This window comes from Argentina anserina, chromosome 6, assembly GCF_933775445.1.
Source record: "Argentina anserina chromosome 6, drPotAnse1.1, whole genome shotgun sequence".
Classification (NCBI taxonomy): Eukaryota; Viridiplantae; Streptophyta; class Magnoliopsida; order Rosales; family Rosaceae; genus Argentina; species Argentina anserina.
The window spans coordinates 4,604,342-4,625,970 of record NC_065877.1 but is presented as its reverse complement, the minus strand read 5'-3'; the positions used below and the strand labels follow the sequence as shown (position 1 = coordinate 4,625,970).

The 21,629-nt window shown below is 39.5% G+C and overlaps 6 protein-coding genes across 7 annotated transcripts; 3 read left to right on the top strand and 3 right to left on the bottom strand.

Moving 5' to 3' along the window:
- The first annotated feature begins 2,066 nt into the window (after positions 1 to 2,066).
- Positions 2,067 to 3,380, top strand: LOC126800253 (F-box/LRR-repeat protein At3g48880-like). Its single transcript, XM_050527581.1, has one exon. The coding sequence runs from the start codon at positions 2,104 to 2,106 to the stop codon at positions 3,211 to 3,213; it is 1,110 nt and encodes a 369-aa protein (XP_050383538.1). The 5' UTR covers positions 2,067 to 2,103; the 3' UTR covers positions 3,214 to 3,380.
- Positions 3,381 to 4,487: 1,107 nt separating this feature from the next.
- Positions 4,488 to 5,781, top strand: LOC126800254 (F-box protein SKIP1-like). The gene has a single exon (XM_050527582.1). The coding sequence runs from the start codon at positions 4,520 to 4,522 to the stop codon at positions 5,603 to 5,605; it is 1,086 nt and encodes a 361-aa protein (XP_050383539.1). The 5' UTR covers positions 4,488 to 4,519; the 3' UTR covers positions 5,606 to 5,781.
- Positions 5,782 to 5,798: 17 nt separating this feature from the next.
- Positions 5,799 to 6,851, bottom strand: LOC126800271 (uncharacterized). Its single transcript, XM_050527600.1, has 3 exons — positions 6,308 to 6,851; positions 6,159 to 6,230; positions 5,799 to 6,040 (listed from the first exon to the last, which is right to left on the bottom strand). The coding sequence occupies exons 1-3, from the start codon at positions 6,746 to 6,748 to the stop codon at positions 5,918 to 5,920; spliced, it is 636 nt and encodes a 211-aa protein (XP_050383557.1). The 5' UTR covers positions 6,749 to 6,851; the 3' UTR covers positions 5,799 to 5,917.
- A 4,350-nt stretch (positions 6,852 to 11,201) lies between these two features.
- Positions 11,202 to 12,129, bottom strand: LOC126800283 (uncharacterized). The gene is made up of 3 exons (XM_050527614.1): positions 11,684 to 12,129; positions 11,433 to 11,513; positions 11,202 to 11,347 (listed from the first exon to the last, which is right to left on the bottom strand). Exons 1-2 carry the CDS (start codon positions 11,931 to 11,933, stop codon positions 11,461 to 11,463), a joined length of 303 nt encoding a protein of 100 aa, XP_050383571.1. The 5' UTR covers positions 11,934 to 12,129; the 3' UTR covers positions 11,202 to 11,347; positions 11,433 to 11,460.
- A 1,437-nt stretch (positions 12,130 to 13,566) lies between these two features.
- On the bottom strand, positions 13,567 to 14,976 carry LOC126796708 (probable WRKY transcription factor 70). The gene is made up of 3 exons (XM_050523453.1): positions 14,576 to 14,976; positions 14,352 to 14,462; positions 13,567 to 14,199 (listed from the first exon to the last, which is right to left on the bottom strand). Exons 1-3 carry the CDS (start codon positions 14,974 to 14,976, stop codon positions 13,707 to 13,709), a joined length of 1,005 nt encoding a protein of 334 aa, XP_050379410.1. The 3' UTR covers positions 13,567 to 13,706.
- Positions 14,977 to 17,983: 3,007 nt separating this feature from the next.
- On the top strand, positions 17,984 to 21,600 carry LOC126800244 (serine/threonine-protein kinase AtPK2/AtPK19-like). Of its 2 annotated transcripts, none has more exons than XM_050527571.1 (7): positions 17,984 to 18,059; positions 18,765 to 19,738; positions 19,901 to 19,983; positions 20,058 to 20,178; positions 20,276 to 20,449; positions 20,583 to 20,687; positions 21,173 to 21,600. In XM_050527571.1, the coding sequence occupies exons 2-7, from the start codon at positions 19,088 to 19,090 to the stop codon at positions 21,458 to 21,460; spliced, it is 1,422 nt and encodes a 473-aa protein (XP_050383528.1). In that variant the 5' UTR covers positions 17,984 to 18,059; positions 18,765 to 19,087; the 3' UTR covers positions 21,461 to 21,600. The 2 variants fall into 2 exon arrangements, with proteins under 2 accessions (XP_050383528.1, XP_050383529.1); XM_050527572.1 differs by lacking the exon at positions 17,984 to 18,059 and adding an exon at positions 18,157 to 18,288.
- The last annotated feature ends 29 nt before the right edge of the window (positions 21,601 to 21,629 follow it).

The following is a 21,629-nucleotide window of genomic DNA, read 5'->3' as shown; positions in this document are numbered from 1 at the left end:
AGCTCGGCCGTTGATTGATCGGATCATGCGGTTGAGATAGGCACCTGGGATATAATTTTCTGGTTTTCTGTAACCTCATGGATTCCGATTGTGTCAACGACAGAGGACTGACTGGTGACTGGTCCATACTTCATGACGAAAAGCTTCAAAGATATGAGGACGAGGTTACTCAAACCAGACTGGTCTTCTTCTTGTCGTTTACAACAAAAAGGATTGTACAATGTAGGTAATTTTTCCCGTTCTGCCCTTGTAAGGTGCCCCTATTTTGAAATTCCCCTGTACTAGTGTACTTGATCACCCACGAGAATATATTCGATACGACTTTTCTCTTAACAGTGTCCTCTGCACTATGACATTATTCTGGAAGCACATGAAGGGTTCGTGTAACCTAAACGGTATGGAATCGGAAATGGGGACGTGGAAGCGAAGCGCGGAAACGTTTTTTTTCAAAATTTCTTGGAAGCGGAGACGTTTCGGAAGCGCAGAATAAAATAATATATAATTAAAGATATTAACATGTATATATAATATTACAAAAACAAAAAAATAGCATATATTATGCTTACCATCAAGTAGTGATCAAACCCATACCAACTCAATTTGGACTAATCCTATATAAAAAATAAATAAAAACTCAATTTGAACTTCAATAATGGTGTATCAATTGGAAGTTTCGACATCCCCGAAAGGCTTTTTGCATGAGGATTGAATCCAGTTCACTTGCATATAATTAGTATTATAGTGCAGTTTGAGAACTCACAATCAAGTTTTCTGGTAGTGAAATAGGTGAAGCAATGAAAAGCACGAGTAGAAGTAGCTTAAGCAGAAAGCCTTTCGCTTCCTTAAGCACAAGTAGTAGAAATTAGGTTTTAATCAATATTACAAAATTGTCCACGCTTCCCTCCGAACTATTTGATGCTTCCATATCGCTTCCAAACCACCTTTTTCTCGGAATCGCGCTTCCGACCGCTTCCGGCGCGCTTCCGCTTCCGACTGCTTCCGGCGCGCTTCCGCTTCCGAAGCGCGACTGCAGGCAAGCTTCCGTGCTTCTTAATGTGTAACACTAAACTTTAAGCAACCTTGGGTAGAGGATGCCGGAAGTGAATTAGTGAATGAAAGATATGGTGGTATCAGGCTATTAGCCTCCTTCATTACTACATTGCTTGCCGGAGTGAAAAGTACGCGAAATTGTCCGGCGGTGAAAATGAGAGTATGAGATAGGATAAATGTTCATTCAAACAACGCACTTATCCTAGATTTTGAGAAGCATCCAATAGTGTGCGTTTAGTAGCTAGTGTCATAAGTTGTTTGGTAGTAGTCGAGTTTTCACTAAATATATAAGAACAACACAACACTGATGGGTGTGATAAAATTTTTTTTTGCAAAATATTTAGAGATTTATTACAAAATAACGAGAGATAGTGGGTGATTACAACCTATGGAAGTTATCAACAACAACAAAAAAACCAATTTTCTTTTTTCTGTTTTTACTTTTTACTTTTCCATCCCTGAATAATTTCAATTGATTTTAAATTAATATATGATGTATGAACATATATGTATTTTCACATGAGTTCTGGTTGACAAACTCTGTTTTAGTTATAATAGTAATAGCTAAGAACACGTCCTCGCAATACCATTAAAAATACCATGTCCTTTCACAATACGTTCCGTAAATTTATCATAATCGTCAATTTGTATACCAGCCTTGTTATTACAAAAACTTACAAGTATTGAAATCATAACCCTTGTTGCCATAGCCATGGCATGCACCGCTATCATCATGAGTTCATCACCACGTCGGAAACTCAAAAACCATCCCCATTTTCATCATCACCCGGAAGTTCTAACCTTCACATACACACGCGCGCGCACGTTCTCCCTGAATCTAGCCACTTCTTTAGTTCTTCCGGCAGTACAAGACAGTACGTAGAGGAGCTTCTTGGTTTGTACAAGTTTGGGCCTAGCCAATAAACAGCCCAAGCATCTCATTTGAAGCAGCCCATTATACATTTATACCCGATAAAAACTCCATTTCCAGTCTCTGCGAGTCTCCGCCGAAAGAACTCGAGATTTTTCAGTGCTCACTTCACAAAAATCACGATGATGAGACCAGAGAAGAAGCTGAAGCCGTCGCCGGATCCGCGACCTCCACCGACCAATAACGGCGTCGTATCAAACCAAAGCCACGATCAATCCCCAATCCGAAGATGGGAGGACTTAGACGTGGACTGCTTAGCAAATGTGTTCGCCAAAGTCGGAATGGAGTCTCTACTTCTATCTCTCTCTTTTGTCTGCAAATCATGGTACGCCGTATCTCACAACCCCTTATGTTGGAAAGTCCTCTCTTTCCCAGACTTTGAACCCTATCCCCTGTTCGCTTCTGTTCACGAAATCGATTTCGAGACCCTGAAATTCGGCCCCTTTTATGATAAGTTCGTAAACGAGTACAACGTTAACCGAACTCGGTTCACCATCACCGGTTTCATCAAACTTGTCGTCAGTCGTAGCAATGGGAAAGCTACTTATCTTAAGCTACCCGGGTTCTGTAACGAAGAGGCATTGAGGTATGTTTCAGATGCGTGCCCTGAGCTTAGGATGTTGCTTTTGTGCGATGACTTGTTGTTGTTTAAGCATTCACATGTAGTTTCGGAGCTGATTGGGAAGTGGAAGCATCTGGAGCACTTGACATTGGGAGGCAACTGCGGCGAGATTGTGAAGCAGTATGGTGGTAGTGGGGAGTACTTGAGTAAGTACTTTGAGGGGTTGCTGGCGTTCAACGAGTTCACCAATGAGAATTTGCACAGGATCGTGGTTCAGCTCGGTGTTCACTGCAAGCGTTTCATGAGTTTGCACGTCTTTGAGACCGTTGTTGGTGAGGCTGAAGCGTCGGCGATTGTGACTATGCTGCCGGGTCTGATGGACTTGACGCTGGGGCATTGTTGGATAGAAAGAGATACTCTTGTTATGATCTTGAAGGGGTGTAAGAAGGTTGGTGCTTTTAATCTATGGTATTGTGAAGGTTTTGAGGGGTGTGATGAGGAAATGTTGAAGCTTGCTTCCCATATTAGGGACTTTTGGTACAATGGCGCGCCGAATGATTTTACCAGCTTGAATGTGTTGAAGAGGATTATCTTGACCATGGGGATAAAGAATCAAATTTGGAGGAAAGGTAAGCTTCTACTGGCAAGGATTTCTGAATTAGATGAGTAAAGGGTTTTGCATCTTGTTGTATGCATTTTGTTGTATGGACTCTTTAAAACTGAATTACCAATGTAGCTTTACTGAAGCCTTGATATGTTTCAAGTTTTCCAGCTGGTTTGTGTAATCTGGACCAAAAGATTAATATTACCAGTGACTGAGAATGACTCTTTCCTACTGATAGCCTTCAATTGTTTAGTTTAAGGTGAATGTTGGAGACAAAACTGAGGAGGATGAGGCGATGATGACCTGAAACCCATGGCCTTCATGGCTTCATCGCATCAATTGCCTTGCATTGAAGGATATGCATTTCATAGATTGATAGTTTTTCATGATTGCAGTTTTGATTTCATTGCATTGTCCGAGTCCAGTTCCATGAGTTCTATAGATTAAGGACTACTTTTATATCTTCCGTGTTTTGAAAACATTCTTTGATACTTTAGCAACTTCAGTAAGGATATGGTTCCGATGTCTTCCCGGCATTCGAACAGACTCCGGTGATTAGACTCTCGTGATCAATTCACAATCCAGCTTCATCCACATTCAAGTATTTTGATCAATGCCAGTATACCACCCTTACTGAGCCTCCTTATTGTGAATTACTATGCCAAAAGAAAAGTTTTGTTTCTTATTCTACATCTTCCAAATCGATCTCTATACACTTCTCTACGGGTCAAAATGGCATATTCGGCTATAAATCAGCCCTCATGAAAACTGTACTGCGCTGTCTAGTTGCATGATCTCAAGAACTCTCAATTTGTTGCTATAGCTGGAAACCGTAATGCGGTTTGTGTTGTCATTTGGCCTCTGAACTACTTTTCTAATACCAATTTGTGTTACTGCAAATGTGTTCATCCTTTCCTTCTTAGTGTGATAAGTGCAGGTTATCTTCCTCTCCTATTCTTTAAGTCACATCCATTTGAAATAAAAACAAGGGTTGAAGCAATAACTACAAGTAATCCAGGCTAGTAAAGACTCCAAAGGTTTGTGGGTATCATACAAGCTAACTTAGCTTGTGAGTACCAAACAATCCAACAAAAAATCATAAGAGTAATTTGAGTGGTCATCATGTAATGTCAACCATGTATAAAAGGACTAGTAAAGAGTGAAACAACACACATCTTTCTCAATTTCCCACTTTCCCCCAATTCTCCAACAAGTTTCTGATTCTCTATCTACTTCCTCACACCTCTTCCTATGGAAACAATGAGATAATTATGTTTAAGAGCCCAACTCTTAGCCCACATTCTGAATAATTGGCCCATTAACAGCTATATATATTTCCAATCTTCCACTTCACAGTCGAAGGGATTTCACGATGATGCTGAGACCACATAAGAAGCTTAAGCCGCCGCCGGCTCTCTCCGATCATCCCTCAACCCGTAGATGGGAAGACTTAGACGTGGACTGCTTAGCAAACGTGTTGGCCAGAGTCGGAATGGAGTCACTGCTTCTATCTCTCCCTTTCGTCTGTAAATCATGGTACGCCGCCTCTCTCGATCCCTCATGCTGGAACATGCTCTCCTTCCCAGACTTTGAGCCTTATCCTCTGTTCAATACTGTTCATAATACTAATGTCGAGCCCAAGAGCTTCGGCGTCTTTTACAACAAGTTTGTAGAAGAGTACCATATCGACAACTCCCGGTTTTCAATCACCGGGTTTATAAAACTGGTCGTCGATCGTAGCAAGGGCAAGGCTCTGGAGCTCAAGTTGCCTCGGTTTTGTACGGAAGAAGCGTTGAGATATGTGGCGGATGCTTGTCCTGGGATCAAGCGTCTCTCTTTTTCTGATGACTTGGTGGTGTTTAAGCATTCACAGATTTTACCGGAGGTGATTGGGAAGTGGAAGCTTCTGGAGCATTTGATTTTGGGTGGGAATATGGAGAATTTGATGGAGCAGTTTGGGGTGAAGAGTGGGGATTATTTGAGTAGGGATTTCGAGGACAAGGTGCTGTCGTTGGACAAGGAGTTATCGTTGGATGTGATTCCGGCTAGGAATAAGAATTTGCTTCAGATTCTGGTGCAGGTTGGGATTCACTGCAAGAGGATAAGGAGTTTGCATATTTTGGATGTCTGTGTTGGTGAATATGAGGCGTCGGCGATTGTGAAAGGGCTGCCGAATCTTGTGTTCTTGACTCTGGCGCGGTCTCGCATTGAGCGGAAGGCCCTTGTTATGCTATTGGAGGGTTGCAAGAAGCTGAGGTGTTTTGATGTTCGGAACTGTGAAGGGTTTCAGGCGGATGGTGAAGAACTGCAGAAGCTTGGTTCTCATATAAAGGAGTTTAAGTGGACATGGGATCTGACTGGTTATAATCACTTCCATGCGGTGAAGATGGTTATTTTAGCCCAGGCTAAACTGAATCAGTTGATGAGGATGAGCCGTCGAAGACAGAATAGGTGTTAGCTCAGCTAACATCAACTTCTCAATTGATCTTGTGTCTCTGGATGTAATATTTATCTACAATCTGAACTGAAGTGTTGAGTTTAGTATCTTAAATCGTTTGTGCCCATGTTCTGTCCTAGTGTTTTTGAGCACTCATGTTTTCATCTATTTCAAATTGCTTAAGGCTGCTACCAAGAGAAAATAAATCGAAATCTTGGAACGATGAACTTTAATATCAATTTTCACAAACATGGGGCATGAACATAATGAGGTATTATACTGTTCTCTTTCCCAAAATTCATACAATTGCTGCTATACTTTCCACCAGAGAAATTAAACCGATTCAGTAATAGCTGATTCCCTTGCCGGAACAATTTCCGATTCGATTGAAGCAGACCTCAGCTTCTGTGGTGTGTTTTCCCCTACTGATTCCTCCATCTCCTCAAAATTCACTATCTGCAATATGAAAGACGAAAACAAAAGCGCCATATCACAGGTTAAATGTCATTGCAAAAAACAGAAAATAAATTATGAGAGTTGGGAATGTTGTATGAACAAGTGAATTACCCCTTACCTTAATTGGTGTTGATCCAGTGGCTTTCTTTTGCTGCTCCTTTTCTCTCAGAGACCGAATCGGAGAAACTCTCTGCTCAAAATACAAGAGCCATAATCAAAAATTGAGAACAAGATTGAAAAAGAAAAACCAAGAAAGTTGGAGCTTACAATGGTATAAGAATGGAGCTGATTCAATCTGAACACCCTATCAACATCAATCTCAACCATCTTCTGGACTTGACCTCTGTTTTCAATCTCCTTCATCTTCAAATCCAGCATTGCTTCCCTTTCTTTGAGCATCTTCTCAGTTCTCTCTCGATCCATCCTTATCCTCTCCAGTTTCTTCCGGATCGCACTCAGCTCCTCCGCCAAAGACGCGTCCATCGCCTCAGTTTCGATCATCTGTGCCCCGTAAACCGGCCCGTTCTCCTTGTTCGAGGGTCCAAACAGAGAGATGTTGATACATTCTTGTGCTGGTGGCTTCGTTTTTGTAACTGGAGCAGCATTGACCGGAGTTGCTGGAGAGTTCACAGGCTTGAGTGGCGTCCGACCGCTTTTGGGCCGGAGAATGTGGTCTCCGGCGAGTGGATGATGCTGGAGGGCTTGCATTTTGGTTAGTTGTGGGAGCTGTGAAGATGGGTTGGGGAGAGTTGGGAGTTGAGTTGATGCGGATATAGAGATAAAATAAATGGAGGGATTGAGATGGGGATGTGAGACACAGGGGTTTAAATTTGAAAAGAGACAGGCGCTAACGGCTACCAAGTTTGTTTTATTTATTTATTTTGAATAACAAAGCAAGCACCAGATTCTCCATTCAGTTTTCATTATTATTTTTCAGATCATGATTATGCTTGGGACACGTTTATTCAATTCATCCCCTGAAAGGATGATTGTGCTTGTCTTCACGATGAAGGTCGAAGCTTCGTTGGAGTTTGGATGAGAGGAGAGACATGCATGTTCTTCCGCTCCATTAGTATTATTGAAAAGTTTTGGCCTTTTTTGTTGAATCGAGCTGGAGATTTGGTTTGTTTGTGCTTGACATGAATAGATCGATGAAACCGATTGAGATGTGTAGTGGATTACGTTCGAAAGCACAGTAGGAATCAATCAGTCCCCTTCTGTTTTGTTTGCTATTTTGTTTGAGTTTTGAGAAATTTGAATTGATGAGCTTTGGTCTGTTTGTTCAAAGAAAGAAAGCACAAAGGATAAAGGGGGTAAGCAAATCATGGCTTGGTAAAAGCACCAGTGATCCCTAATTAAAGGCTTTCCTCCATGCATGTCACAGATGTCAATAGTCAGAGTCGCCTTTTGACTGAGTCACTGCTTCAAGGTTCAAGGCTTCAAGCTGTTCATCTGTCAAACTTATATCCTTTCTCGTTTGATCACATTTTCTTAGATTAGAGCTCATTGGTCTCCCCCTAGATTTAATATACGTGTTAGAACTAAGAGGGAATGTTATGCACGATCAATCCAAAATGGTAATCAAGATAGCAATATTACAGTAGATATATAAGAATGAAAACTTGCACCAATGTCTATCTAAATAATAATTGAATTACTAAGCAATGTATACTGAACTAGGATCAATAAACTATATATATATATGAATGAAATTATATTAACTAACTTGTGAGAGAGGCTTGCAAACGCAATGTCCTAAGACAGAATTATGTCCCCACACCTGTGCAATGCTTGATTGAATGTAGACGTTTGCCCTGCAGGATACAACTCTCGATCCAAGGCCTTTGCACAGATACTTGAACCCTGACGAACTTCACTTCTGTTCCTCTTTGATATTTTGAAGATATGAGATAAGAATGTTAGATTGAATGATCGTACAACCAAATGAAGTTTGGCGTTGTTTTTATAAAGTTGGGTGTAAAAATTCACGGGGTGTGGTGTAGTGGTTTCTAACCGTGTCAACTCTTTGACTAGAGCTTAAACGTGACATTGGTCAGTGGTTCGATCGTTGGCGGAGGTATTACACACTTTTTTATTTCTAATTGGGCCACAATATGAGCTTGAGTTGGGGCATGGAGGACATTACTGTGGCCAAGGCACCCGGTGAAATTCCGGATTTGAATCATTTCACACGATCCCTGTCAGTGATTAGTCCCACGCCGGATGTATTATCTTATGCCGTGGAAATACCATGATGCCCGATTTCTAGACTGACCCATCCGCTTCGGTATGTAACGGTGTACCAACGTGGAGCATTGGGGGATTGTCCTCCGCTAAATTTATCTTCGGGCCCCACATAGGAAATGTCTGGAAATTGGAAATCACAAAATAAATAAAGTGTAATAACCCAAATTTTTAGAAACTAAATGTCGAGTATTTTCAAAGTGTTAAACTTGTGAAATTAATTCAAGACGACAATTGGAGGTTGCGACATTTCGAAACGAAAACGAAAACGTTCTCGGATTGTTTAATTAGAAAATGTAACGTTACCGCAACGTATAGATCGACTTTTATTCCGTTGCTTGGTTGCGAAAACTTCCTTCATGAAAGTCGTAGAGCTCATCGATACGAGTTCGTGGACACGTCACGCGTTCGAATCGGACGTCGGACGCGAAAGTTATTAACGTCGGAAGTTCGTTTCCGATTTTGAAAATAGTATAAAAGGAAGGAAATGAGATTAAAAATCAGATTTTTTTCTAAAAATCAGCTCGGGTTACTGTTCACCCGAGCTCGGTACTGTTCACCCGACCCAAAAAACCTTCTCCGGCCGATTTCTCCACCATCCGACGTCGCCTCGTGTCGTGCCACCTATCAAACTGACGGGCTCGACGAGCTCCATCTTTTGGGCTACGCCTTGCACTCCGGCGACAACCACACACGGTGTAGCAACCGCCGGAAGTTACTGCTGTGGCGGCGCTGCCTCCTCCGGCCACCATGGCTCGAGATTCTTGGGGGGGTTTTGCTTGTCTCAGTCCCAGCAACATTCCCACAAAAGGAATCGAGCCAAATCGAAGTGTAAGTACCCGAATCAAAATTTCAATTTCTAGGGTTTGTGAATAGTGCCGATTTTGTGTTCTTCGTTGTTTGGACTGTTTAGACTCGGATTTAGACCTTGGTGTCAACTAGGAAGTTGTTGGAAATGTTGTTTAGGTTGTGGTGGTGAAATTTGGTGATGATTGGTGGCGGTCGGTGAACAGTAACGCCGAATGAATAGTGACTGTGAATAGTAACTCCGCATGAATAGTGATATGTAACAGTAACTGTGAATAGTGATCTGTAACAGTAACTGTGAACAGTATCATGGTAAAACAGTAACTGTGAACAGTATTTTGGTAAAACAGTCACAGTGAACAGTGGTTTAGTAAACATGAACAGTGTTCTGTGACCAATGTTTTATGAACAACATTTAGCTGTGCTGAACTCGTCACCTGATATTTTAAGTATCATTTTCTAAGCATTTATCGTGCTATTAGGTGACTGACGAAACGAGTGAGGAAATTACTTTCAGGGTCGCGGAAGTTGCACGCATGAAAGAAGGTGAGTAAAATCTCACTTATTTACGAATCTACCCTTGCGGTGATTCCAAGATTTTTGCAAGAGTTTTTAATATTGAATTACGACACGTATACAATATAGTGGATTACGTATATATCGTATAAATTGTAATAAGTACATATATATATAGTTTGTTATATTATATACTGTTATGAATTTATTGGAATTGGTCATTTCGAATGACGAGAATTAAATGTTGAGCATGTGATGTGATTTTTGTACAATATGAGGTGTGATTATTGTACGTGGTTTTAACATGGGTTTGTTAAAATGTTTTGTCTTCGGACGAGTTTTGACTTCGGATGAGTTTTTGTCTTCGGACGTGTTTATGAAATATGACATGTATACGATATAATGGATTATATATATTGTATAAATGGTAAATATGTACATATATATATAGTTTGCTATATAATATACTGTTATGATTTTATCGTGATTTATGTCATTTCGATGACGAGATTTAAATATCGAGCATGTGATTTTGATTTGTACAATATGATGTGAGATTATTGTACGTGATTTTAACATTTAGTTTGTTAAAATGTTAATTTGTCTTCGGACATGATTTTTGGTACAATATGATGTGAGATTATTGTACGTGATTTTAACATTGAGATTGTTAAAATGTTGATTTGTCTTCGGACATGATTTTTGGTACAATATGATGTGAGATTATTGTACGTGATTTTAACATTGAGATTGTTAAAATGTTGATTTGTCTTCGGACGTGATTGGTACAATATGATGTGAGATTATTGTACGTGTTTGGCAAGTCGGAACCTAGCCTTTGGCCGGGCGAAAGTTACGATACAGTTAGAGCTCTAGTCTGTCTGCCTTAGTACTGCATGTGAGGTAACGGGTGGTTATCTGCTCATGGGTACTCAGATTGTTTGGATGTTGGGTAGCGGGTGGCTATCCAATATCGGCGGTGTATTACGAGAGGGGTAACAGATGTGTACCAGCGTTCTTGGTACCCGTATTATAAATGCATTTGGGTAACCAGAAGGGTTACTTAATTTCTCATGAGCGCTTCTTTTCATATTTCTTTGGGACAACCAGATGGGCCGTCCATTAACTCATGAGTGCATTTATATTTGTTTGATTTGTGGATTTTCGTATATATATTAATATGCGAGTTATATTTTCATTTTACTCATACGAGTTGTAAAGCTTACCGGGTTTGTGTTTACAATCCCGGTGCACCAATTCGATGGTGTAGTGGATAACTCCGCAGGTGTGGATTAGCGGGAATTGATGGACCGCTCAGAGGACTTGAAGTTATTTATCTCCAGCTTGTGTGAAGATTTTGTGTGACTATCTTGTGAGTTTGTTGTGAGGATTACGCAATTCCATTGTTATAATATTGAATTATAATTTGGGTTGTAATAATCGGTTTGACTGAGTTGTATTTTGAACTCAGAGATGATCTGCTGTGGCATTTTTAATGATTTCGATTCGTTGAGATTGTTTGGTGTTTAACGATTTTGAAATTTTGAGTTTTTAAACTCGAAATTTTGGGGTCGTTACATAAAGTTCGGTGTAAAAAAACATGATGGTTCGTTTTAATTGAAATGGAACAGAGTAGTTACAAGATTTCAACTGCTACAAACACCTCTTCAAGTTCTATCCCAACCATTTGAAATCATTATCAATCACACTCTCATCCTCCACAAGCACAACATCACCAACCTGCAAAGAATAGCAATTGAATAGTCACCATCAACCTTCTACATAAGAATGTACAGACTGAAACGAGTACAAGTACAAAATGTACCTGGTAAACATACTCCAGAGGAAAACGTTCACACTCCCCTGAAAGCAAGTTTATCCTCACTTCTACAAACATTACCATCCACTGCATAAACAACAAAAAAAGGTTATAATCTCTCACAAAATTCAAGTTTTTAAGACAAAAAAAATTGAATCAGCTATTCTAGCCTTCTACACTAAAACTCATTTTACACCGCATTTAGTTTTTCACAAATACACAACCAATTGATCAAGACCACAACTTTTTATACTTACAGAAGTGGTATTGACCCAAACCTGAAACAAAGCCCAAGCTGAGAGCACTTTCAATACTGATAACTTGTTTCGCTAGAATACTCGACCTCCTCATCAGCTGCCTCACTTTCTTCAACCCAACATTTTCATCAACACGCTTCAATCTCTCCTCCTTCTCCAAATCTTCACCTTCACTACTCTTCGGCTTCAGAAAATCTGAATCCAGTAAAGTAGCATTGGCTTCTTTACTGAGTCCAATCCCATTTTGCATTTCATCAGTTGGTTTCAAACCCAGATGGACTCTGACTCGCCCTTCTAAGAGATGTGGGGTTTGAATTGGTGCAATTTAATAGCTTCAAGCAATTTGGAATAGGAAAGTGAGGGTCTTGTTGGGTTTGTGGTTTGTGATTGGATCGGAGAAACCCTAATTGTTGAAATTTGGTGAGAGCAAAGTAGAGGGAGCTGGAGGGAAGACAGTCACACATGGTTTACTTCAACACTCTCATCCAACTGGAGGTAAGAGCAAATGCACCCATGAGTCCATGATGACCAACCAAATTATAATCCTAATCCACTATTCATCTGAAATTTGTACTTGCCTCTAGCTTCTACAACGCATCAAAACCAATTCGACAATTTATATTTTTAATTTGAAAATCCAATGATTGCAATTAAATAACCCTACAAAAACATATAGTCTTTGCCAATAATTTACAATACCAACATGTGGACACGTGGGCTCCACAAAATTAGGATCGACAAGCAAATTTGCTAATCATTGTTTATTTGCATATTTTGTGTGTATGTTATAAATTTATGATATGTGTTTTTTTTCTTAACTCATTGTTAGAAAATAATTGAGTAACATGAGTTTAAAAAGGTGTACATAAGATGGACAAATAGAGAGTGTTCGGTAAATTTGTTAAATAGTGACATGTGGCTATTTTTACCTACCCAACTAATCAGCAGTTTGCTAACAAAATTTCACCTCGACGTTAACTGCTACTCAATATTAATTGTTATAAAATATAATTATAGTTAGTTCACTATTATTTATTTATATTGAAGTCAAATTTTCTAGGTTTGTTTATTTCGTCTTCAACCTTTCATTTTCCCCATTAATAGAGCTGCACATCCACACTATCTACCTATAATATCAAATGCAATATCCAAATCAGCCACACTTTTAGTTTATACATTTTCTTCCGGATGGTTGCTTTGCTGACCAGGTAGTGGGTTTCAAAAGCAATAATATTAGAGTAGAGTTTGATTACCAGACAAGCTTGCATTTTTTTATTTTGAGCAATCTGAAATTGTACAAGGGCTTCAATCTCTGCGTAGGCTTCACCAATTAATACCTCTAAGGTGGATTTTCTAGTTTCCCTCTAACTATTGTGTGTGTTGATTGATTGTATCAGATTGTGCAACTCAACCCTGCAAAATAGTTTCTTTTTTTAATTTGTTTTTTTCCTCATCTTTCTTCCTCGGCCTCCCCGTGTTCTTAATAATTTCAAAATCCACAACATGACTGGAAAATATTTGTTGGGTTCTTGTTGAAATCTGGTTTCATGTTGGAATCTAGATTCATATTGAAATCGGGTTCACCTTGATGAAATTGAGAGAGGTCATGGATCCGTACAGGTCTGTTCTTGATTACTTTGCCGTTATCTTATCCAGTATGCTGCTATGCACGTACTTCGCCACGAGTCGTTAGTTGTTCAGTCTCCTCTCTATTGTTCTTTTAAAGATTGTTGCAAGTGTTGCCGTTATCTTATCCAGTATGCTGCTATGCACGTACTTCGCCACGAGTCGTTAGTTGTTGAGTCTCCTCTCTATTGTTCTTTTAAAGATTGTTGCAAGTGAAGAAAAATTGAGATATAATTCAATAGCAAATCAGGAAGTGATTTAGCTTGCGATTTGAAAGTTGATCATTGCATAATCAAACGTCAAGTGGATTTATGAAAGAAAATGGAGAAAACTGATCGAAGAGATACTGATTTTCAGTACCTGTACAAAAAGTAGAAAAGTCAAGTCCGGAAGGCATTCACCAAAGTTCATATGGAAAAATTTCTTCATCGTATAATAAGTGTCCCATCTCTGCCTCAAGAAACATGTCCTCAAGATCAAGCTCAATCTGTGGTGGCATACCGCTAATGGGTTCACAAGGCTCACCCACCACTGTATCAGGTGACACAAGATAACCACTAGATAATAGTGATGATGACTGGCTGCCGGTAGTATAACTAGACTTGATCATGAGCTCGTTTTCGGTGGATGAGAACAAAGGCTGTTCTTGATTGTTTGTGAGGCTGTTGCTTGTGTCGTCATATATAAGCATAAACTTGGAATCAGACGCTTCCTTTGGAGTAGTGCTTGTACTATCAAAAACAAATGCAGGAGCCTGGAGGATGCTGTTGGTGCATGTGTGATTTCCATAGTATGTAGTCCGAAAGAGCTGCGAATCATCGTCAAGTTTTTGCACCTGCTTGATTGCTTTGCAGTCTTGATCGTACTTATGAGTGCACCTGAAGTAGCTTCTGCATATATATACATGCAGAAGGTACAATAATCAAATCGATCGATCAATAACATGAAAGTACGTAGTGATGTGTAGCCGCGTCTTGTTTCATTCAATTCATATCTACCATCGTACTATTTGCATGCATTTCATGTACACGTACGTACGTACCTTGAATGGATAGCATTCTGGATCTGTTTCTCTCCATACTTTCTCCATGCATGACCGTCGTCATTGAAATCTGGACCGTCTCTGGACCATGCTTGTGAAGTCATCCTCTTTCTGCGAGCGATCGATCAGAGTTACGTACAACAAAGTTAGCTCCTGATGCATTTACAGCTACTTAGCTATTGTAAGTAAACGGAGTACTACTCACATAAATTTCTGATACTTACCCTCTCTTGAATGAGCCTCTGTGATCCGTGAACGCAGCACGTCTCTTAACAGCCGTATGAGCATCCCAAGCTGACGATTCTAGAATTTGAGGAGGAGGAGGACGAGGAGGTGGTAGTGGAGGAGCTAAAGCAATAGCATCGGCTCGCATATGAGAAAGAAGCTCCTCCGGAGGATCCTCAGACCCAGGATTACTTCCTTGTAAGATGTAAAGGATGTTCTTGAAGGAGCACAAGATCTTTGTAACGAGGCCTTCGGCTGATCTGAAATCCCCATTAGAAACAACCCTGCTAAGCTGGTTCGCAAGTTCATGCCCTAGAACCAGTTCTTCCTTCACCCTTAGCCGATTCGTCAAAGACGCACTTTCAGCTGGCCGAGCAGTACTACACTCCAATGACTCCATTATGGTCGATCAACTTCTTGTGTAAAGACACTATATATAGTTCTATATATAGGTGGAGGGTACGTGGATCTAAAATCGACGTACGTGATTGAAGGCAAGGTATATATTAATACAGCTTTCTTTATCCACAAATATATATTAATACTAGTTTTCCGATACATAATATAAAGAGCTTAAAAAAGCGAGGGAGGTGAGAGGCTTCTTCCAAATCAACGATTACGTGTAATTTTCGGGGTGGACTTTGTTTCTGGTCTAGCCAACTCCTCCAGAAGCATTGACATTTAGAAAATTTAGCCAGTCTTGGTAATGCATAAAGTCGTTGCACCTTCACGACATAATAACGTACGTACAACAAAATTGTCTCTAGCTAATTCGATCCGATTTGATCAGTTCTTTCAGGTCGGCATTTGTCATTTTTTCCACATTGGTCTTTTGACTCGACTCTTTGATAAGAAATTAAGAATGACTCACTAATAATATAGCCCTGGATCATATATTGGAGTAAAGCTAAGTGTACAACTACTACACCTGACCTGATAATCAAAAAGTGACTTGATTCTCAAATGAGTTTGATTGTGAATTTTGGCCTTCTGATGTTTTGTGTGACGCTACCTTGCGGATGCCACACTTGATATGGAGATCCAACGAGAAAAAACGAAAACATTAATAAAGCCCTTCAAATTTCGATGTTCACTCTACTTGGTTCGATGAGTTACACTAATTTTAACACCATCATCTAAAGCCTCCAAGGATGAGATTAGAAGTTATGCGGCATCACTCATTAATTAAACCATGCACCTAGCTAGTAGATTGTTCGACCGAATGTAGATAGATAGATCGATCTCTATAGATAGTGTTTAAAAGCTTTGTTTCAGCTCGTGACGCATGTTTATCTCTAGTGTACATATATCGATTTACAAAGAGGTGAAAGAGCTAGTTAGAAATAGGCCAGTCCGCCAGTGTCTCCCTGCGTGTGGCAACATCACTTCCGCAATGCAATTTTTAGAACAAGATCCAGGATCTAATTCTATATTCATGTAGAGATATGAACATTTGCCACTCACTAAAATAATTAAAAAGGCCGGCCAAAACAGACATCTGTCCTCCTATCTATCCAAGAGATGTAAGGGGCAGAGCTCTAGGTTTTTCATGTTGTCAAAGAGTTGAACAAGGTTTCTTTAGTGTTGGCAAAGAGCCGAACAATGAATATATATATATATATATATATATATATATATATATATATATATGGCGAAGGTCACACCGAATTTTCTAACAATTAACCAACTAAAGCGAGTAGACTGCCGCGTAAACTAGTCAACTATTTATCTCAATCATTAAAATCAAAACTTCTAATTAGTATTTCAGTAGGAGACCAAAAATCAAACAGTATGTTCTATGTGATATACCAGAGCTTAGAAGCAATCTATTGGAAGCACTGCATAGAAGAAACTTCAAGTTACAACTTACAAGAACTTCTTCTAGCTAGTGCGCTTATCAGATTCGATCTATAGGTCTTTCAATTTCAAAAACTATTAGATCAGTGTCAATGTGTCATCAATGGAAGTTGCAGCGTTTTGGTTGTCCAAGTAACCCTGATTTTCATAGAAGAAGATCGAAACACTACATGTTGTTAATTACTTTGTGCATAATTTGTTTAGTGGCGGATCTAAGGTCTTAAAGTTAGGTGTGCGGACAAACAATTCATCAAGAATAATAAAAACCCTTGAGAAGGTAAAAAAATTGTTTTTACACAGTTGTTGTGTAGAACCTCATCATCTTCACCAACAAGACTGAACGACAAGCCCGACGAATGAATCAATTCAAGCTCAAGTGATTGAACATTTCAACAGTCACAAAAAAAATCGATGTAGACATGCAACAATAAGATAGTTAGATCGATGATCAAGGAACAGTGGAATACTCAGCCCAAACATACAATATATCCTCACACTCACAAACACGAGGACACCAATGCTAACTAACGAGTGAGACCATTTCATGACTTTGAGACAATTTGTGGCACCAACAAATTCAAACACAAAAACCTGCCATACCAAAGAAACCCACCCACAAGGAAGGTCCTTCTTAAACAAGAAGGGTAAATGTTTAAAACCTGCATGCACATGCAAACTAATTTCCATAATGAACCCATATAGATAATTAAACAATAAGAAAAATGGAGAAACACTAACCCGTATGAATATTTACTTGGGACTCATGATCACTCATCACAATTATGTGAATGTTTTCATCGATAATATATATACGGGCAAGCACAACATGTTAGTGCATGAGTGATTAACAATGAACAACTTGTGGTTTGTTTCATCAATTAGAGGAGGGCCTCATCGAACACAATTTCAACAAGTGTAGGTAATATCTTATGCAGAACTTACTATTTTTTATATGAAATAAGTGTTTTTCTTTTCTTAACTATAAAACACAATTTCAATAAGATATTAGAAGAAATTAATATCATGAGTTGTGTATATATTTAGTACACATGTTCTGTAAATTATTCAATAAAAGATCTGTCAAATTAGCGTGGAAATTTGAGAAGTGAAGATCATGCTAGTAATGCAATTCAAGATATGTGAAGTGATCGATTCGATCTCTTGTATATACAGAGAGATGATGCTAATATTATAGATTAACATGAAAATAATTGACTAATAATATCAATCGACCCGTCCTTGTTTGTTTTCACAAATATTCTTAAGTTTGGTTATCAACCACATCATCAACCACATCGTTACGATGAAAATTTCAAAATCATAAAACGGTGAACGAGTGGTCGACGCAATTGGACTGGTGGCGTGTCGCGTAAAGTACCGAAACCGAAATTAAGCATATTCCCCACATTCCCCAAGTCCAAAAAGCGGGATTGCACACAGCCCCCAAACCACCCAGTCGTACCCCGCCACGTGTCAAGAGCATCCCAAAAAATGATTACCTGGCATATATAAGCGGCGACGCGACCTCTCCGCTCTCTTTGCGCTTTGTCGAACCACGTCTCCTCCTCCTCCTCCAATCCATCTCTCTCCTCCTCCATCGTCGTCGTCGTCTGCAATTCCACCCAAGTAAGCTCTCTCATTATCCCTCTCTTTCCATTTTGGTTTCCCTATCTGAGCACGGTTTCAAATAACCGTTTTTTTTTTCGTTTGAGCTTTGGGCTTTAATTCATACGGAACGCGTTTTTTAGATCTGGGTTTTTGTTTTTGCGTTTTGCTGAAACATCGCACACGCGAAAATAAAAACCCAATTCTGTGTTGGTTTGTTCTGGCTAGCTCTACCACATTGCTTGAAATTGTAAGAGGGTTTGCTTTTGTCCGTTTATCTTTGGGTTATTTTGTAAATCGTTGTAAATAGCTTTCTCTTTTCTCTATTTTGTGTAGCTGGGTATTGTATTATGTTCTTAATTGCCTCCAATAGCTTCTCCATTATGATTCCCTGGAATTATTATGTCTCCTAATTGCGTCTTGATTCAACTCTAGTGTTTCCTTAACCTCTGCCCAAAATTAGCTCAAAATTATTATCATACCTGGATTAGATTAGCAAAAGTATAATCCTTTAGCTTAGAGAATTCAATAAGGTTATTGTATAGGATATTATCTGAAACTGTTTACAAAGTAAAAAGGTAATTTCATGTTTTCATAATAATTGGTTATTTCTCAACTTTGAGTTGTTTGTTGTGCTTGTGTTTTCTTGGTGAGGGTGCGTTTTGATGATCAAGTAGTTGCAGTTACTGTAGTAATTTATGTTGTTGTGTTTGATGTTGGATGCAGGTCTGACAGCTTGATCTTCATGAATTCAAGAGCTACTGAAGCATCCGTGTTTCCTTGTCAATCAGGGAACAAGAACAGCAGCCTTTTCTTCATCTGGATTCTATTCTGTCTATTGCCGAAATTCTTGGGAACTGCGTTTGTGTTTGTTAACTTCCTTTTGGTTAAGGCAATTGACAGGAGTCCGTCTGGAGCACTAGTCTTGGCGAGGTGTGGATAGATTGATATTAGTTTGAGCACTGGTCTTGGAGTTTTGGGTGGAACTGTTATAGCAGGGATCAATTCAGCTGCCTTCTGCAGTTAGCATCCCTGTTTTAAACTCGACAATGGTTTTATCTCAGCTGCCTGATTTGTCCAAGACCCGCAAGTGCCAACCAATTCAGACCCAGTTGCTTTTTCCAATGGCCCCAATGGATGTTGTAGTTTCTGATCATGTTGAGCTTGACTTTTCAGACGTTTTTGGGCCTGTATCAGTCCAGGCCCCAGTAGACTCTGTTGAAGATGGTGCTGACCATATATACGATGATCCTGTCATCATTCACAACCGATCACATTCTTTGGTCGGTCCGTCATCATACGTGAGCCACTCATTGAAGCTCAACAAACTCACTATTCATGACACAGAAGATTCAGTGGATGTCGAAGAGTGTCTTGATGAAGGCACTGTGATAGACTCTCAGGAACCTTTTATTGGTGATAGTGTTGTTGAAAAACCTCTAGAAATTGTTGAGGAGGATTCCATTAAAACCGAGAGCGTAGGCATTGAAGATTTTGAGGTTTTGAAGGTTGTTGGGCAGGGTGCATTTGCAAAAGTATATCAGGTGAGGAAGAAGGGGACATCAGAAATATATGCTATGAAGGTCATGCGTAAGGATAAGATCATGGAGAAGAACCATGCTGAATACATGAAAGCTGAGAGGGATATACTAACAAAAGTTGACCATCCATATGTTATCCAGCTTAGATACTCATTCCAAGTAATTCCTTTCTCCCAATTCTAGAATTTTCTTTTCCAACCTTCATTCCATTAGTTTTATGTGATGTGCCTTGGTCAAAAGATACTGTGGAGTCATACATCGCTGAGTTTGCAATTTTCATTCAGTTGCATAATGTTCTAACTTATTTTAACCATCTTGCAGACCAAGTACAGACTTTATCTTGTGCTGGATTTTGTCAATGGAGGTCACCTTTTCTTTCAACTGTACCGCCATGGCCTATTCAGGTAACTAGGTTTTGGGGTTTCATTGTTTTGAGCTCTAGTGCAGACACTATTATTTACACTTCTCTTATTTCCAGGGAGGAGCTGGCACGAATATATGCTGCTGAGATTGTTTCTGCTGTATCTCACCTCCATGCAAATGGTATAATGCATAGGGATCTTAAACCTGAAAATATCTTATTGGATGCAGATGGCCATGTATACCTCCTTTTCTCAATCTCTTTTGATGATTGTTGTATGAATTATTCTTTTAAAGAAGTGTAACTAACAACATGATCTCTGATATGTTATATAGGCCATGCTGACTGACTTTGGGCTTGCCAAAAAATTTGACGAAAATACAAGATCTAATTCTCTATGTGGAACTGTAGAATACATGGCACCTGAAATAGTTCAGGGAAAAGGGCATGATAAGGCAGCAGATTGGTGGAGTGTGGGAGTTCTATTGTTTGAGATGCTTACCGGAAAGGTATGTTCTTTTCTGATATCACTTACATGGCCTATATAATGGGCCACGTTTAGGCAGCGGTTTGGTTGGTTTACAGTTATTGTTATATGTAATGCGTCTGGTAATGTTTCTTTCCTGTGTCTTGCTTCTCTAGCCTCCTTTTACTGGGAACCGTCAGAAAATTCAACAGAAGATAGTTAAGGACAAAGTCAAGTTGCCAACCTTTTTAACAAGTGAAGCACATTCTCTGTTAAAAGCGGTAATATCCTCTTCTAATATCTGAAATCTACATTGTTTTTTTTTTGTATATCTGAGCACTTTAAACTGGTTAAATCCTTTATCTTTGTTACTCTAGCTTCTTTATGACATTACTTAAGGTACTGTTCGACATACTTCAATTCTATATTCATCTATGCATCCTCAATCAAGGATCCTAGTCTATAATCTTAAGCATGGACAATCAAGGATCTTTGTCAATACCTCAGTAGTTTAAAAAAGGACCATAACTTCAAGTATGGGATAATCAAGGATTTTAGCGATACCTCGAAAGTTTCAAAATGAAGGATATCTAACATGAGTAGGCCAATGCATTTTCTTTTGATGGAGACTGGAGAATAATGCTGATCCTCGAATTTGTGTACCTTGACTACCTTCTCATTTCATGTTTACAATTGACTATGATATTCTCCTAAAACAAAGAGAGAAGATGACTATGGTACTTACCCAGCCTGGTTATGTTTTCAGCTACTAGAGAAGGACACAAGCAAGCGCCTAGGCTGTGGACCTCTTGGAAGTGATGAAATCAAGGGCCATAAATGGTTCAAGCCAATTAATTGGAAGAAATTGGATGCTCGGGAAATCCAACCTAGCTTCCGACCTGATGTTGCTGGACAGCACTGCATCGCAAACTTTGAGTCATGCTGGACTGACATGCCGCTCGTGGACTCCCCGGCTGCTAGCCCCAATGCTTCTGGAAACCCCTTCTCAGGCTTTAGTTATGTTAGGCCTGCAGCCTCTTTTCTTCAAAACTAGCTCCCTGATGTACTAGGTTTGGTTGCCTCCCTGATGTAGGCTCTTTTATGTGTTTTCCTTTTCCTCTCCTACACGTTTGATCAAAACGGTTGTGACAGCGTGTTGCTGAAGAGCAGTAATAAAGAGATCCACTTCTTCTATATGAAGATTTTTAATTTTTATTTTCCCT